Below are 18,055 nucleotides of genomic sequence, written 5' to 3'. Positions count from 1 at the left end.
TTAGCTCAGTGTAGTTTTTGATACGCTTTAGCCATGATTAAAACCAATGTTTATTATTTACTCTAAAATGACACAAAAATGTACTGGAAGTTACATTTCTTCCACGGAAGCCATTTGTTTATGTTATTACTTCTGAAACCATCTATATATGACATGTACCAAATATCAATGGAAAGCTTACAGTGAGGAAAATAAGTACTTGAACACTCTGCTATTTTGCAAGTTCTCCCACTTAAAAATCATGGAGGGATCTGAAATTGTCATCACGGGGGCATGCCCACTGCGAGAGACACAATCTAATAAAAAAAATCCAGAAATCACAATGCATGAACTATTTATTTGTATGATACAGCTGCAAACAAGCACCCGAACACCTGTCTATCAGCTAGAATTCTGATCCTCAAAGAACTGTTAGTCTGCCTTTAAAATGTCCATCTCCACTCCATTTATTATCCTAAATTAGATGCACACGATAGCTGCATAAAGACACCTGTCTACCCCATACAATCAGTAAGAATCCAACTACTAACATGGCCAAGACCAAAGAGCTGTCCAAAGACACTAGAGACAAAATTGTACACTTCCATAAGGCTGGAAAGGGCTACGGGGAAATTGGCAAGCAACTTGGTGAAAAAGGTCCACTGTTGGAACAATCACTAGAAAATGGAAGAAGCTAAACATGACTGTCAATCTCCCTCGGACTATGGCTCCATGCAAGATCTCACCTCGCGGTGTCTTAATGATCCTTAGAAAGGTGAGAAATCAGCCCAAAACCACACGGGAGGAGATGGTCAATGACCTGAAAAGAGCTGGGACCACCGTTTCCAAGGTAACTGTTGGTAATACACTAAGACGTTATAGCTTGAAATCATGCATGGCACGGAAGGTTCCCCTGCTTAAACCAGCACATGTCCAGGCCCGTCTTAAGTTTGCCACTGACCATTCGTATGATCCAGAGGAGTCATGGGAGAAAGTCATGTGGTCAGATGAGACCAAAATAAAACTTTTTGGTCATAATTCCACTAAACGTGTTTGGAGGAAGAAGAATGATGAGTACCATCCCAAGAACACCATCCCTACTGTGAAGCATGGGGCTGGTAGCATCATGCTTTGGGGTTTTTTCCGCACATGGGACAGGGCGACTGCACTGTATTAAGGAGAGGATGACTGGGGCCATGTATTGCGAGATTTTGGGGAACAACCTTCTTTCCTCTTTTAGAGAATTGAAGATGGGTCGAGGCTGGGTCTTCCAACATGACAATGACATGAAGCACACAGCCAGCATATCAAAGTTCTGGTTTGGCCTAGCCAGTCTCCAGACCTAAACCCAATAGAGAAACTTTGGAGGGAGCTCAAACTTCATGTTTCTCAGCGACAGGCCAGAAACCTGACTGATCTAGAGAAGATCTGTGTGGAGGAGTGGGCCAAAATCCCTCCTGCAGTTTGTGCAAACCTGGTGAAAAACTACAGGAAACGTTTGACCTCTACAAAGGCTACTGTACCAAATATTAACATTGACTTTCTCAGGGGTTCAAATACTTATTTGCAGCTGTATCATACAAATAAATAGTTCATACATTGTGATTTCTGGATTTTTTTATTCTCTCACAGTGGACATGCACCTACGATGACAATTTCAGACCCCTCCATGATTTCTAAGTGGGAGAACTTGCAAATTAGCAGGGTGTTCAAATACTTATTTTCCTCACTGTATTTATTCTGCTTTCAGATGATGTATAAATCTCAATTTCAAAAAACCCTTACGACTGGTTTTGTGGTCCAGGGCCACGTTTGTTTTCTTCACTCGATCTGCAATTAAGCTCTTCTGGAATTAGCATATTCACACAACAATGAATAAAACAATGTAAACTAAAACAATGACTAACAACACTGCAAAAGGCTTGGAAGGTTTTGGTAGGAAAAAAGGTACAGGGAATTTTTCATATGCAAACTGGAAGCCATATATGGCTGAAAGACGAGCTGATTTGAATGAATGTGTCATGAGAACACCTGTTTGAAATAAACTTGACTGACCCTTCTGCTTCAATACAATATAATGCACGAGTTTCCACTGCATGCAAATAATCAACATAGCAATAACAAAACACAATGAACATCCCTTTGTTAATACACTGACCTATGACAACACATAAAGCATTTCTTGAAAAAACACTCCTGTCATGTCTATTTATGTTGAACAACAAAGCCTTTGTAATTAACTCTCATCAGCTTATGCAATAAAATGAATTAGCATCACCAGCACATCCATAATAATAACTGAATGATATATGTTTAGGAAATTGCTATGCAGTTGCTAGGGTGTATAGTTCTGGGTGGTTGCTAAGGAGTTGTTTTAGGCTTAAGTTCCTATGATATTCTGTTCCTTAGATATAGATTGGGTTTCCGCTGCAGTGCAACTTTTTTTTTTTATTTCTTATTAGGTGGAAACGTTGCATTGCTCAGAAAAGCAGCACATTTCTCCTAAAAAAAACTTACATAATTTTGAAGTATAAGTGTACAACCAAAATTTTATATAAAGGCACAAGAGCTACTTAAAATGAGTAAAAGATTTTACCATGTTGTTTTCAAGAGAATCCTGTTCCAAGACAGAACCCTTGTGGAAGCCATTGTTTTCCTCTAGAAACAGAAAAAATAAGCAGTCGGTATATTTATTATGTTTATTTATTTATGTAAGTACTCCTTCCCTTTTCTAGTTGTTTTTGCATGCAATTGTAAAATAAATGTGAGATTTAATGTATCAGACATAGACATAAACTACAGTGCTTTGTCACATAACACTTTTATGTATATAAATAATAGAGTTTAAGGTCTCTACAGGCGCACTCATATCATACCTAACCCAACCAAACCGTCCCCCCTCCCTACTCCTCCAGACGCACGCACTCACACTGTACTTTGACCAATCCGAGCCCGCATTCATCATTAGGGTGCAATTGTTTTGAAGAAAACAGGATGTTAAGCGCTCTCTTAACACTAAGACCCATTGTGATGTTAAGTCTGTTTTTTTATTCTGATAAACTTCCACGTTCCACATTTGTTCCACGCCTGAACCCAAGTGAACTGCGCCCGAGCCCACCTCTGCAAGCCGGCCAGGGCGCGTTTAACCAAAACACGGTTTGGTTAGGATAATATGAGCGTACCCTAACAGTTGACCATACTGGCAACTTTCATAAAGTCAAAATGTTAGAGCCTAAATTTACTAAGAGGAATGATTCTTGATTTGCCCAATTCATATAACAGCTCAATGAAACACAATAATGTCTGTATAAATGAATAACTGAAGCTATATAAATAACTGAGCCCCCTTTTCCTGTGACAGAGTTGAATATAATAACTTCTTAAACACTGGAAAGACACAACTGATAATTATAATAAAAAAGACTGAGGTCTAGATTTATCCTCAAATTTTCATTTTAGTTAGTTTGATTAATGCAGCTGTCACTATTGCTAATAACTAAACTGTGTGTGACTCATATATTAAGACTGACAATGACAACATTTGCAGCCACAAACGCTGCAATGATCTTGTTGCATCACATAATCAAAGAATATTCATTGATAAATGACAACCAATTAAAATAGACAGGATGTATTCACACAATACACAACAGCGGTTGTCAGCTCTGTTTGAAGGACTGTATTCATACGGTTATGTAAATACAGTTCTGTTCATGCACAATTTAGGTATGAATAAACCAAAGTGAGTCATTTCCCTTTTAGGGGTTAAAGATCCTGTATCCTGCAGTGGTGCTCTAACTTTCCCCCCTTGTGTACGGGGCATCCTTTGTGCCCGCCCCCAAAGAAAATGTATGACATAAAACAATCTATAACTTAACATTTGAAGTAAACGAAACATATTATAGGGATGCACCGATAGGATTTTTTTGGGCCGATACCGATACCGATTTAAACAGACAACTTCTGGCCGATACCGATGCCGATACCGATATTAAACACTTTACAACACTATACAGTTGTTCTATTAGCTAGTTTATTTCTGCATCAAATTATTTTTACTGAACATGGATAGTATCTAATTAACATTCAACTGACCAACATAATAAGAGGCACAAATTAAGCTAAAACAAATATAATAAGACAACATGACAACCTTCAAAGGTGGTTTTTGCTATTCAGCATTTCTTTTATTAACAACATTAACAATTTATTTTTACATATAATGGATTTCTTTAATAAACATAAATAATGCCAGTGCTATTTCTTTAAACAGAGTATAAATATTGCTACTTCAAAAAAAGTTGGACTTCTTGCCCCACTAAAGTGCAGTCTGTTTCTTTTATTGTCCAAGACATTTGAGTCAGCTCAACAAAGGTTTTCTGTCTGTGCTTAAGTATAGTGCACACTAGGGCTGGACCAGAATGTTCGAATATTCGTTCCGTTGGTTGACATTTGATTTTCAGTTTTGAGATTCGAATATATATATATTTTACACCGTTAATGCAGAGCTTTTGCCAAGCAGGAAGTGCGCTTCACGCTCCAGCTCTATAGGTGGCGCAGAGAGATCAACATCCATAGCCAACAGCCATCAAACGCAGCCAGTAGAAGAAGAGATCGCCTCAAACAGAAAGCGCGCTTCCTGCTTTGGCATTCACGCTAATAGTGTTGTAAATAACGTTCAGTTTCTTGCAAAAACGGATTGATTTGCTTCACAAGACGTCAATATGTCACACGGAGTTATGGGGGATTACTTTTGTATTAGATATATATGCTTAAAGTGGCGGATCGGTTGACTTGCATGACGGAGCACTGGGGTTTCTGCAAAATATCTTCTTTATTGGTTTACTGATGAAAAAACATATTGGATGGTGTAAGTGTTAGTAAATAAACTTGATTTTGAAAGTATGCTACCGTTTTATTACAGTTTGTTGAACTTCATTAATTCGTTCATTTATTTACGTTGTTTTATTTAAATGGCCTAAGTTACCCTTTACGTAATAAATAATTACTATGCTTCTAATTTCTGATACGGGAGTGTTTGTTTGTTAGAAAAATGTTAGGCTACCTTATTAAAAGTATTGCTGGTGTTTTGTTTCACTAATGCTGTTCTCGCAGCACGCGTGACAGGCACGCCGCTACATACACACACAGATTCCTGCCTTTATTAAAGAGAAAAATATGTTCAGCTCCTCCTTCCGAAGCTTTGAATATTTGATTTGATTTCTACTAGAGCTTCGAAGCTCAAATGGTATTCGGAACAGTCCTAGTGCACACCCAAACATTAAATCATTTTAATTGAACAACAGACATGCAAGTCATTGCCTTTATGCGGTTAATTAATAAACAATCGGTATCGGCCTTTCTCGTGCTATTGCCGATATGCCGATGGTTTCAAATTCATCAAAAATCGGCCGATAAATATCGGCGGCCGATGCATCGGTGCATCACTATATTAAATTATATAATGCATTGCTGTTGGCTAGTAGCCTTATTTTTCAGAGGTTTAATTACACATAATTTTATGATAAATTAATGTATTTTATGAAATGTCATAAAACTGGGCACCATCTCTAGCCCCCCAGTTTGAAAACCACTGTGTAAACAGGCTCACAATCAACATCTAAATGGTCATAATTTACTTACATTTCTGTTTTTGCTAACAAAAATAACTTTAGTAATATTATAAGTACACCTCAGAGAACATAATAAAATAATAAAAAAACATGGCATGACTAGTGATAGGACAATATATTGCAGAGGCTGGTATATCGGCCGATATTTGGAGTTTTTTATTATCGGCATCGGGCGATTATTTTTTTCAATTGGCCTGTAAATTTCTCTAATACTTAAATTTGATGTTTGTAATAGAGCCCGACCGATTTATCGTTTTGCCGATTTTATCAGCCGATATAAGCCTGTCGCAGATATATCTGTATCTTAGCCGCAGATATGCAACCGATATAAACGTTTCTTACCTAACACATTAAATGCTTTTAAAAGATGTAATTACTTGTTTGTCCAGCAGAGCGCGCTCTATTGTTTGCTAATGGCGACCCAGGTCACTCACTGTAGTGACACCAATTCCCCTTCAATTCAGTCAGTCTCTCAGTGTGGCGGCGCTTTATTAAGATGCGCTTTGTTCGATTGTATTATAAGTGGATGAGAGGGACACATTCCCATTACATTTGGTGTTTTTAATCCGTCTCTTTTGTCCATATGCGAGTTGTTAAAAACGGAATTGGGAGAAATGACGCGAGGTGGAGAAAAAACGTGTTTAAACTGATGCGCAGTAGCTGCTTGTGTTGTTACTGAACATGCTCATTTCAAAGCAATTGATTTAATAAGCTTGCACAACTTTACACCCTCGCTAAATAAAAGAGGCGGAGAGCAGGCGCTTTATGTTTATAAAAGTTTAAAGTCCCAGCAGAACAATGTGGGTTCGCGTCATAAAAACTTTGTGCACTACATTAAACATTAGCTTACATCAGTATGTTGTCAGTCAAGCAGGGTTCTTAAAGGTAAGTTGCCAACTAATTTGTGAAGTACATAACTTACTGTAAAGTTAATAAACAATTACCCTATAAGTTTCCTTTTCAATACAAGTCAAATATAATGTTATTCTTGTCCAAACTGCCAAATGATATCAGAATCATTTTGGATAATAAAGTTTATTGTTAACTTGTTAAACACACCTGCCTATATAACACATCTTTGTAATGTTATTTAAAGTGTTTGATCACCACATTTGTGAGAGATAATTGCAAAAAAAAAAAATTATTTATATGAAGAGTTTCGTTGCAAAATGAGATAACTACGTTTTTTTTTTTAATTTTTCAGAAATCTCGTTTTTTGGTTGTGCATTCCAATTAATTTCAATTCAACTGCAGTTGGTTTGTTTTGATTTAAAGCTACATAACTTAAAAAATACAGCTAAGTAGCACCATAAAACAAAATAATAACATGATAACATAATAATAAACATGTTTTGACAAAAATGTTAAAAACAAATTTATCTCGTTTTGCAATGAAACTCTTCATATATAGTATATTCTTTTAATGTATATAGTGTATTCTTTGTACAGTACTGTAATATAATATACTGTAGTATGTGTGTAATGTACTTTAATACACAGATAAAGAATTTTGGCCAATATATCGTTATCTGCATTTTTTTTACCCCCTAATATCTGTATCGCCCCAAAAAAAGCATATCGGTCGGGCTCTAGTTTGTAATAAAAAAGAACTCAGTGTCACTCAATGTAAAGGCAAAGTCTGACAGACAGTAAAATGACCGATCATTATTCACTTTTTAACATGACGTTATGTTGTGTCATACACTAGTTCAACACACTTATTCAAACAGTACCGTGAGATGTCAGATCCACATTAATTATGTCTTGTAAATATGTTTTACGAACTTTACAAGGGTATATTTATAAATGTTATGCATAACAAATGTACTTTTACTTTCACCCATTTTCTGTTTGTCTCTTATTTACTGTAATAAAACTTGTGTTATATCGTCCATACAAATTTCTAGTTAATATCGGCATCTGCATCGGCCTTTACAGTAATAAAAAACATATCGGTCAACCACCCCTTCAGCTACATAGATGAAAGAGTTAAAACGCTATAAATGGAACGAGATTATGCATACATGCCTGAAATTGTTACAAATAAAATAAAGTCAATTAAAATTTATATCAAAAAAAAGGGTACAATTCAATTGTCTGATTGCTGTAATATTTCATGGTTACATGCATTACTGAAGGGAAAAGAAGAGGATATTCATTCATACAGTCTGAATTTATTTCCCTACATTCTGTTGTTTCATGAGTTAGCCACTTGCTAAATAAATGAGGTCATAAACACTGATTATCTTAATCTAACCACAGGGTTCCTGAAAATACAGCCAAATAACAGAAGGTTTCAGAATAATACATTTATTATCAACTCTTGTGACGGGTATCTTATAAACCACAATGAACACCCTTGCAGTTTGAAACCTTCGAACACAAAACACATAACACTTGCAGGTGTGACAGCAAGTTAGGAAATCTATATGTTGTGTAACGTTTATCTAATGTTAGGCCCATTAGCGTTTTTATTCAGTCTTTAAAACAAACTAAGGATTTGACAGCTTTCTGGGCAAACAATCCTTCAAATGTTATAGCTAAATTATTATCTTTGTGTCACTTTAAACCTTTATACTGTTATTGTTTTACAACCGCAGAGCCATTACAAGCATAAGACACTTTATACACTTTCAGATTAACAATCTCTTGTTCAAAGATAATATTTCACAACTCTGAGTAAGGCCATTGAATGAGACAAACATGCTGGATAATAGTCCTCAGACATGATTAGTTTAAAAAATAATTGCTAATCAATATCTACATGTTACACTGTATGCACACGTTTTTATTTTATTTTAGACTGACACCCAAGGAGCTGGATTCAAATAAGACATTTAGGAAATGGTAGGTTATGAAACTACAAGTGAGAGATGTTTGCTGACACAGGAAACACCAAACCAGGGCAACTACATATTGTGTGGCCTGTTATATGTTGTGTGGTCGCACTAAGTCTCCAAGGTTACAAAACTATTTTGACATGTGATATCAACAACATCCACAATCTTCTTTTGAGAAGTTAATTGTAAAATGCAGTAAAGTCCAAGTGTTTATGAATTGGACCTTGGCTGTACATAACAGAAGAGTTTATACAGCCCTTTATCAGATAAATTTTGATGATACACACAAACCCACGCTACACATGTGAAGCCAAACTATATCAAGTGTGAGACAGTTAAGACCACAATATGCATTTTGTCAGAGACATTTTAGACCGACATTGCAGAGCAAGCACAAGACTGTGCAACTTTTGTATAACTTAAATGCACACTGAAACTGTTATGAGAAAAACGTAATTAATGCTCGCTCTTTCGTACAGACTTGGGTCTCATTTATAAAGTGTACGTATGCATGTTTCCAGCCCCGTTTTGTGCGTACGCCAGTTTCCGTACAAAGGTTGTGAACTATAAAAAAACAAACTTGATGGGAGAATGGGCTTGCAGGGTTGGATCTGAGGATGATTCATGTATACACACTTGCCGGTGATCTGTGATTTATAAAGGGAACATTGCTTTGTTTTATATGTCTTAATATTTTTGGACATATGGCATTTTTGGCTTTTGTCGTATGTAGACTTTTAGTAAGGATCCTACGCATAGTTTTATAAATGAGACCCCAGATTTTTAAAGTTTGGCAGATATTAAAAATGTACTGCTCTATGACATGACTGTGCTACTCTATCCTGCTTACAGATATAGCTCAGGTCAGGAGGTCTTCTACTGTATGTCTGAGTCACAGACTCACAATGTTTAATTGTATTCCGAGTTAGAAACACACTATACTGTTGCTTTTATATTAGTGCATTTTGCAGATGCTTTGATAAATGCATTTTAATTACATTCAATCTCTATGTGTGTGTGCGTGCCTGCGCGCGTGTGTTTCCTCAGAAATTGAACCTATGACTTTAGCGTTGCAAGTGGTTTCTCTACAATTTGGCATGCAAACTACATAAAGACAGCATGAGAACACTTTTAAAGAAATTAAAGGGGTTGATAACTATCGATCTTAGCCAATGCTGAACTACTTATGAACTGAACTAACACTGTACATTATTGTGTGGTGAACAGTCCACTTACTTTGATACATTTATAAACACCAGACAATTCGTAACGCAACTAATGCTGGGAAATATTCTTAAAAGTCATTTGTCAAAGCCAACTGACCAAACAGACGCTCGTCAATGGCCACATAACAAGATTTAACTTTATTTGCATTTATCAAAATTACACACAGCCATACACGTAGATTAAATAAAGTGCTTTTGTTTAAACTACTACCGTTCAAATTAATTTCATAACTGTAACTCACGCGCACAACGCGTGAAAGAACGGGCGTGCGCATTTAACTCTTCAGATTTATAACTTAAAAAAAAAAGAATTGGAAATATAAAATAGGTACAATGTTGTGACTTAACTAATGAATGAAGCACAAAATAAATAACTGTTGAGTATATATGCTGAAACACACCCATATATGTGTGGCGACACTCACCTCCGTTGGACCAAGCAGTTTGGTCCATTTCAATAAGCGTTTCATCGCTCGACCTTATGCGATTCATTGTGAAGACTTCTAATAAATCCTAAAGTAATGATGTGAATTTAATAGAGTCAATGCTCTGTCCGCCAGGGCTCCGTCCGAGCCCACGCCCCGTGATTTGGTCTCAGCTCTCTCCCAGAAATGACCGATCACTCCGCGTACAGGGCATTAGATTTGCCAACTCGGGTTTGTCTTCTGCTCTCCACTGGAGAAATTACGATTCTACTATGACGGAGGGTTTGTTTTTAATATTAATGAGCAGTGGCTTCATCATTGGAATGCGAAAGAGCAACGTGGTGGAAATCTCATTACTATTCATTAAACGAGCATCGCCATAGGCAGGCTGCGAATAAACGTCAGCGTTACTCTATTAATATTCATGCACGCTGCCTTCACAATAGTAGAATTCGTAATTTCTTGCGTTACCGGACAGTGCAGCGACTACAATTTAAAAGCACCACCCTAAGCATGGGCTTAGACTTTAAAACATTAAAAATTAAGGGAAAATTAGAAACATTTATGAGCTTGTGGTGTACTTCATAAAAACTTGGTACAGTATATTCTTTTAAACGTTGCTCTTGCTATTATTCTGATAGCTTATAAGTTATCATTGATCTTATCTCAGAACTCTGTTTGATGATTAAATGTGTTTGGTTACTTTTCATAACATGAAAGAATAGTTCATGAGTATTGCAGTGTTCCATGCAAAGTCAAAGTAATGCAAAGTGATGTGGTTAATCTGATATCTAGAACTTGCACTTTTGATGTAAAGTACATTGAAATCTTGTCTAACCAGTTTTCTTACAGTAGTATATCATCAGGGTTTGGAGGGTTAATATCCAAAATATATTCTAGTACTGATTAACAGAATACATGCTATAAAATAGAGGCTAATTTGTTTTGCATTTTATTATATTACTTTTCCAACACTGCCAGCCTTTATCACTCAGTGTAAGCATGACAAAGCAACTGAAAAGAAGTTAAAAATTGTATGGGGAAATAAAACTGATAATTTTTTATTTGACTGGTTGGGTGGTCTGAACAACTAGACTATTTTTGGACATAAACCAATGAATAAGCTGAGTGCATGAACACAACAAGAGAGGGAATTATAGCTTATAATCGTGTGTTAACAAATACATTTTCAGAATGCTTCCTTATTTAATTTTTTTTAAAGCAAAACATGCTAAACCTGCTACAATCAAATATGCAGATATTGATCATTGCAATTGTCAGTGGTATTGAAAATATGACAAATAGTCATGGACATGCCAGAACCAATGGGATTTTATTGTTGTGCCACCATATTTGATTTTAACCCAAATATTTGTTTTGCCTTCAGTGAAACAAAATAAGGTTTTTCTTAGAAAGATTGTTGTGTTTAGCTGAAGAAATAAAATCACGTGGCTTAAAGGAATAGTCAATTTTCTTAAAAGAAAAATCCAGATAATTTACTCACCACCATGTCATCGAAAATGTCCATGTCTTTCTTTGTTCAGTCGAGAAGAAATTATGTTTTTTGAGGAAAACATTGTAGGATTTTTCTCATTTTAATGGACTTTAATAGAGCCCAACATTTAATACTTAACATTTAACAGTTTTTTCAACAGAGTTTCAAAGGACTATAACAATCCCAAACGTGGCATAAGGGTCTTATCTAGCGAAACGATTGTCATTTTTGACAAGAAAAATAAAAAATATGCACTTTTAAAGCACAACTTCTCGTCTAGATCCAGTCGTGATGTGCCAGCGTGACCCCACGCAATACGTCATGACGTCACAGAAGACGAACGTGAAACTCCGCCCCAGTGTTTACAAGTGTGTTGAAAGAGTACCGTTCCTACGTTGTTGTATGTCAACTGATACTAATTAATGTCTTTGTGTCAGTTTATTGTTTAAAATGGTCTGCAAATGTGCGTTTTATATATGTAACACGTGACCTCCTAACGTCAATACGCATTTACGTTAGGTCGCGCTGGACCGGACCTAGACGAAAAGTTGTGGTTTAAAAGTATATATTTTTTATTTTTCTTGTCAAAAATGACAATCGTTTTGCTAGATAAGACCCTTATGCATCGTTTGGGATTGTTTATAGTCCTTTGAAACTCCGTTGAAAAAAACTGTTACGTGTTGAGTTAAGTGTTAAGTAGGGATGCACCGAATCCAGGATTCGGTTTCGGATTCGGCCGAATACTGGGCTTTTTGGCGGGGTTCGGGTTCGGCCGAATCCTAGATTTTTTTTCCACCGAACCGAACCCTAGGCTTGCGCTACGCTGGTCGACGTCATGCAGCCGTTGATTACACACATCGGGTGCTGACGTGGAGATGAGCTTTTTCTTTCGGTCAGCTGGACACACCAAAACTTTTAAACACCGCTGAAAACGCCTTTAGGACCCCAAATGCCAGCTGTTTTTCAGCCGAGCGCTTGGTAGCTGTGATGCTTCAGCTGTGAGCCGGTTGGTTGAGCGTCTGCGTGTCGCAACGCATCGCTTTCATTATGCATAGGCTTATGGTAATTGTCAAAATAGTTTTTCCAACTTGTCATCCTGGCATAATGTACAGTTAAAATTAAATAAAATGAAAAATACACTGCTGTGGACGTTTTTTACTTCATTAATGTGTTTTACTGTGTTGGAATAAGGATGCGAGTAGGATTCGGTATTCGGTTTCGGATTCGGCCGAATCTTAAACGGTGGATTCGGGATTCGGCCGAACCTAAAAAATCTGGATTCGGTGCATCCCTAGTGTTAAGTGTTGGTGTCTATTAAAGTCCATTAAAATAAGAAAAATCCTGCAATGTTTTCCTCAAAAAACAAAATTTCTTCTCGACTGAACAAAGAAAGACATCAACATTTTAGATGACATGGTGGTGAGTAAATTATCTGGATTTTTCTTTTAAGAAAATGGAATATTGCTTTAAGGACAAGTAAATTATAAAAAACTTTAAAGGGATAGTTCACCCATAAATTAAAATTCTGTCATCACCCTCATGTTGTTACAAACCTGTATAAATGTCTTTCTTTCTGATGAACACGAAGGAAGATATTTTGAGGAAGGTTTGTGACCAAACCGATTATGAGCCCCAGTCACTTCCATAGTAGAAAAAAAATACTAAGGAAGTGAATGGGGCTCATGAACGATTTGATAACAAACATTCCTCATCAAAACAAAGAAATTTATACAGGTGTGTAACAACATGAGGGTAAACAATCCCTTTAAGGAAAGCCATCACACTTGGTTATATTGTAATGCCTCCGGGCAGCTAAAATATACTTCAGTACAAGACAAATTCTACTTGAATGATGGAAGAACAATGTTTTAAATTTGACCAACAGTTAAACCTGACATAAAGCCATGACAAAATAACATTATAACTCACGAACATAAATAGTTGGCTATAAACATTTAGTAAAAAACTGTAGGCCATTTCCCTGAAATCTTGTACATCTGATGGTTTGTTTCTAAACCCACAAGAAGCATAACTAGAGGAGCATGTGTAGCCCAATATAGACTCTTCTGGCCTAAGCCACCTCTCAAGTGGTTTCCACTGCCCTTCACTGTAGCAATTACACGGTCTGGGTGTGGCAATGTAACAGGCACACATAGCTGCCTATTTCTCAAACTTTAACATCTCAGTTTGAGTTTCAAAATTCCACAGCCGTCCTGTAAAGGTGCCTTCTTTTTGAAGGCTATAGGGCTGGGACCAAAGTAATAACAGGACAAGAGTAGTTCATGTTAAATCTGGTGTATAAGATTATAGAGGTAAAGACATCATGAGCTCAGCCCTACCCGTATACCATCCCAGATGTATATGACTTTCTTTAGTTGAAAAGAAATAAATAATTTTATATTAAATATTATTTGAAAATATTCCGAATGACTCCAGTGGATATGCACATCCAATATAAATACATTAAGATGGATATGCGCTTTTTGGAGTTTTGCCATTTTGACCAGAAGATAACATGGCGGCATTTTAATAATAAAAAAAAAATTGTGCAGCTGACAAAGGAAGTAACATAGGCTATGGCATGATGAGGATTAAATAATAAGAGAATTTTCATATTTGGGTGACTCTAGTCTTAGTAACTCCATTTAAAAAATATTGACATAGTAATAAATAACATTAATAATAGTAATAACAATGATAAAGTATTCATCTTTTATTTTGACAACCTAAACTGATTACAGGGGACATTTTTAAGATGTAAAATAGATCTTTGGTGTCCCCAGAGTACGTATGTGAAGTTGTAGCTCAAAATACCATATAGATAATTTAATATAACATGTTAAAATTGACACTTTATAGGTGTGAGCAAAAATGTGCCGTTTTTGGGTGTGTCCATTTAGATTAGCTGATCTCTGCACTAAATGGCAGTGCTGTGATTGAATAGAGCAGATTACAGGGCAGTATTATTATAATAAGATCCCCTTCTGACATCATAAGGGGAGTCAAATTTCAATAATTTTTTCACATGCTTGCAGAGAATGGTTTACCAAAACTAAGTTACTGGATTTTACATTTTCTAGGTTGATAAAAGCACTGGGGAGTGGGACACAATTATAGCACTTAAACATGGAAAAAGTCAGATTTTCGTGATATGTCCCATTTAAATATCATATAGCGATATTTATTCAGTTTAATTGTCTTTAAAGAGAGAGAATTATCCTAATGATAACATAATGACCACTGTTAGAATGGATACATATATTTAAATGCAAATCGTATACAGCAGGGAACTGGGTGACAAAGGTTTTCCTGAGATGCTCCCTTTCTAAGAAACTGCTGCGTTACATTTGTTATTGCTATAAGGGAACGTTAATACCTGCTGCACTACACTGAAGGATGAAATGACTGCCAAACAAAGTGTGCGGCACAGACAAACTAACAGTGCAAGATAGTATACCCAGAAGGACTTGTGCAACTGGAGTTGAGACAATGTCCAAAATCATATGAAAGTGTGCAGAGAGAACCATCCTGCCCTGTCACAAACGTCATTTAAGGACACACCCTAGGCAGAATCTCAGTCCTGGCAAACACTTGTTTGGATTTCCAGAGCAGAGCTATCAGAGGAGAAGGGTAAAGAAGAAGCCTCAGGCACATCTGCATGAGCCCAAGGGAGCTGAAGAGTTAGGACCAACCAGAGGGGATAGTAGACCAGCTCTTGGAGACAATGAGATTCACATCCGACTGGCCGAACCTCTCCCGTATGGACTCCATCTCATGGCTTCACCCACTTAATCAACAGGATGTCTACTCCCATATTTGCATGCCCCAGGATGTAAACTGCCCTCAGGGAGAGTGGTTTGGACTCTGTCCAGAGCAGGATCTGCTGCACCTGCCTGAACGTGGGCCACTGATATGAGAGCGCTTTTCCATTGCATAGTACCCCACGGTTTAGGTCGGGTCAGCTCACCTCACCTCACTTTGGCTTGGTTAGCTTTTCCATCGAGTTTAGTAACACTTCGGAATGGGAGGGATTGTAGGCGTGTAGTTATATTTGCGCTGCCTACTGCTGTGACATCATACAAGTGAGAGCATATTCCCATACATTTATTTATTTCTCAGTCCGCCGCAAAATTTAAATTGGCTACCACAAATAGATGTTTACACATCGCGTTAATCACTACCTCTGTCTCACATGACAGTTTCTGTACAAACACCTGTGGCGTCAGTCGATGCGCTCCACTGAGCCTCATTTAAGTTGCATTTAAGCATATAATGCGAACGTGCGCGTCACCAATGTGCCGCCTGTTATGGTGTTCCTGATTGTCAACCTGTGGATGTTTTTTATTGCTAAAAGGGATGCTTGTAGTGACGATTCTCTCAGACCAATCAGTAATCTACAGTGTTTTCGCGTCACATTTTGTTATCAGCTCGGGTCGCTTGGAACCCCAACCGAGGTGGTACTAAAAAATTATCGGGTACTACGTACTTCACCCAGTGGAAAAGCTCACAAAAGTAAGCTGACCCAAACCAAACTGTGGGGTACTATGCAATGGAAAAGCACCATAAGAGTCCACTGTAGTATTGTCCATGCAGACTTATACTGTAGATGTAGGCCATGTGTTTTAACACCTCATCTCTAGGCAGTTCGTGTGTTTGGCCCTCCCAAACAGGGGTCACAGAAACTTGAGCCCTATGCGAAGACATGGGTGCCCCTTTTCATGCCATTCATCACGCTTTCTATTCCAAATAGTATTGTACAACTATACACATGGCACTCACTAATAATAAGTAATCACTGTTGAATTAGCCTAATTAAACCAACAGTGTTTATAAAGTAGTATATCAAGTATAGTACATATAGATTGTTATTTGCATCTGCAGCATTCTGAATTCCCTACTGAAAAATCCAGCTAAAACCAGCATAAACTGGTAGCTGGTTTAAGGTGGTTTATGCTGGTCCTCCCAGCCTGACAAAGCTGGTCATGCTGGTGGGCCAGCTGGTATTCCAACATGACCAGCTAAGTCCAGCTAGACCAGCTTAAAATGTGACCAAAACAAAGCTAGACCAGCTTGCTACACCAGCAAAAACAGCTAAAACCAAGCTGGGGACCAGCTAAAACCAGCTTATGCTGGTCTTAGCTGGATTTTTCAGTAGGGTTGTGCTATACTTGATAAAGCATCTGAGTATCCCCGTAGATACAGCCTATTAGGCCGCCAGTGCCTCGCTCAAAATATTTTGTTCTCACCTGCTTTATTAAGAAATTTGTCAGAAGTTGTTTTCTTCTCCGGCGCTGCTGCTTACTGAGATAGGACCACTCTCTCACACAGTCAATTAGCTTACCCAAACTGGGGTCTTCTCCACATAAGCCCTCGGTGCGTAAACCTAATTACTCTTGATGGGCCGTTTTAGGCTTTTATGCCAGAACTTAAACACACGTTTAACATGATGTGCAGTAGACTTAACTGGATAACGTTGGCTGCTGGTGCTGACCCAACACACCCTGAATTTGGAGGACTGATAGATCTTAAACTGATATTGCACACAGCAAAGATTGAATCCACATCAGGAGACAACTTTGCCTGCATAGTGAGGTGCCACACAACCTCTGGGAAAATGGCTCTCTGTTCAAACACAAGTAGCTTTATTGGCCATCATGATGCCAGGCTGCCATCTCTTCTGACCTGGACGTTACCAGCCGGTCATCAACGTTATTCAGTTTATGGATGCCCCAGAGTTGCCAGAGCTGCATTCGCAAACTTTATAGAGGTGCGTGGTGATAGAGCTAGACTAAAAGGAAGAACTCAAAATTGGTATGTGTCAACCCCGAAAGCAAACCTGTGTTCTGACAGAATCTCTGTGAAATCATCATTTAGATCTATTGGGACAATACAATACGTGTTAAGATAATAAGACTTATTATTGAGCATTAGCATCTTGAACCAATATGTCGGCAGAGTACGGTTCAGACCCACACAGATCTAAAGACATTTTTGGGTAGTAAAAACTGTAGAAACGACTTGCTCTAGAAAATAAGTACATTATATAGCCCCTTTGTCCAAGAGAGTGAAAGTGATGTGTTTGTCAAGTATGCGCAAAATGTAACATCTGCATTCAACCCATCCCATCCCCTAGCAAACATATGCACTGCAAGTCGTGAACACTCACACACCTGGAGCACTGGGTAGCTAACCTGCCGGCGGTGAGACTTGTAACCATTAGCCTTGACTGCCCAAGAAAGAGCGGAGAGAGTGAAGTCCTTGAGCCAAAACATGTCTTTTTCAATGTGTACCTCCATGGGCAATACACCAGAAAAGCAAGGGGGACGGGAGGCAAGCTGAATCATGTAACCCCTCTCTAAAGCATTTAGAATCCACTAAGATAGATTTTGCAGTAGCTTTTCTGCTGCCCGAGGGGTGCTAACCTTCAGAATGGACCAGTAAATGTCAGGTGCCCTTT

General features: G+C 37.7%; 1 protein-coding gene across 3 annotated transcripts in view; it reads right to left on the bottom strand.

Moving 5' to 3' along the window:
* ano5a (anoctamin 5a) overlaps positions 1 to 10,381 on the bottom strand; it is a 52,059-nt gene extending 41,678 nt beyond the window's left edge. For 2 of the 3 annotated variants that reach the window (XM_073868350.1, XM_073868351.1), the window contains exons 1-2: positions 10,104 to 10,378; positions 2,576 to 2,637 (exon numbers count right to left, since the gene is read on the bottom strand). In XM_073868350.1, coding sequence (XP_073724451.1) covers positions 2,576 to 2,637; positions 10,104 to 10,170 — 129 coding nt within the window. In that variant the 5' untranslated portion in view covers positions 10,171 to 10,378. Of the gene's footprint in view, positions 1 to 2,575; positions 2,638 to 10,103 lie in introns of all 3 variants that reach the window. The other variant, XM_073868349.1, reaches the window with a different exon arrangement.
* Positions 10,382 to 18,055: the final 7,674 nt, after the last annotated feature.

This window comes from Misgurnus anguillicaudatus, chromosome 6, assembly GCF_027580225.2.
Source record: "Misgurnus anguillicaudatus chromosome 6, ASM2758022v2, whole genome shotgun sequence".
NCBI lineage: Eukaryota > Metazoa > Chordata > Actinopteri > Cypriniformes > Cobitidae > Misgurnus > Misgurnus anguillicaudatus.
The sequence above is the reverse complement of the archived record's forward strand: the minus strand, read 5'-3'. Positions and strand labels throughout refer to the sequence as shown.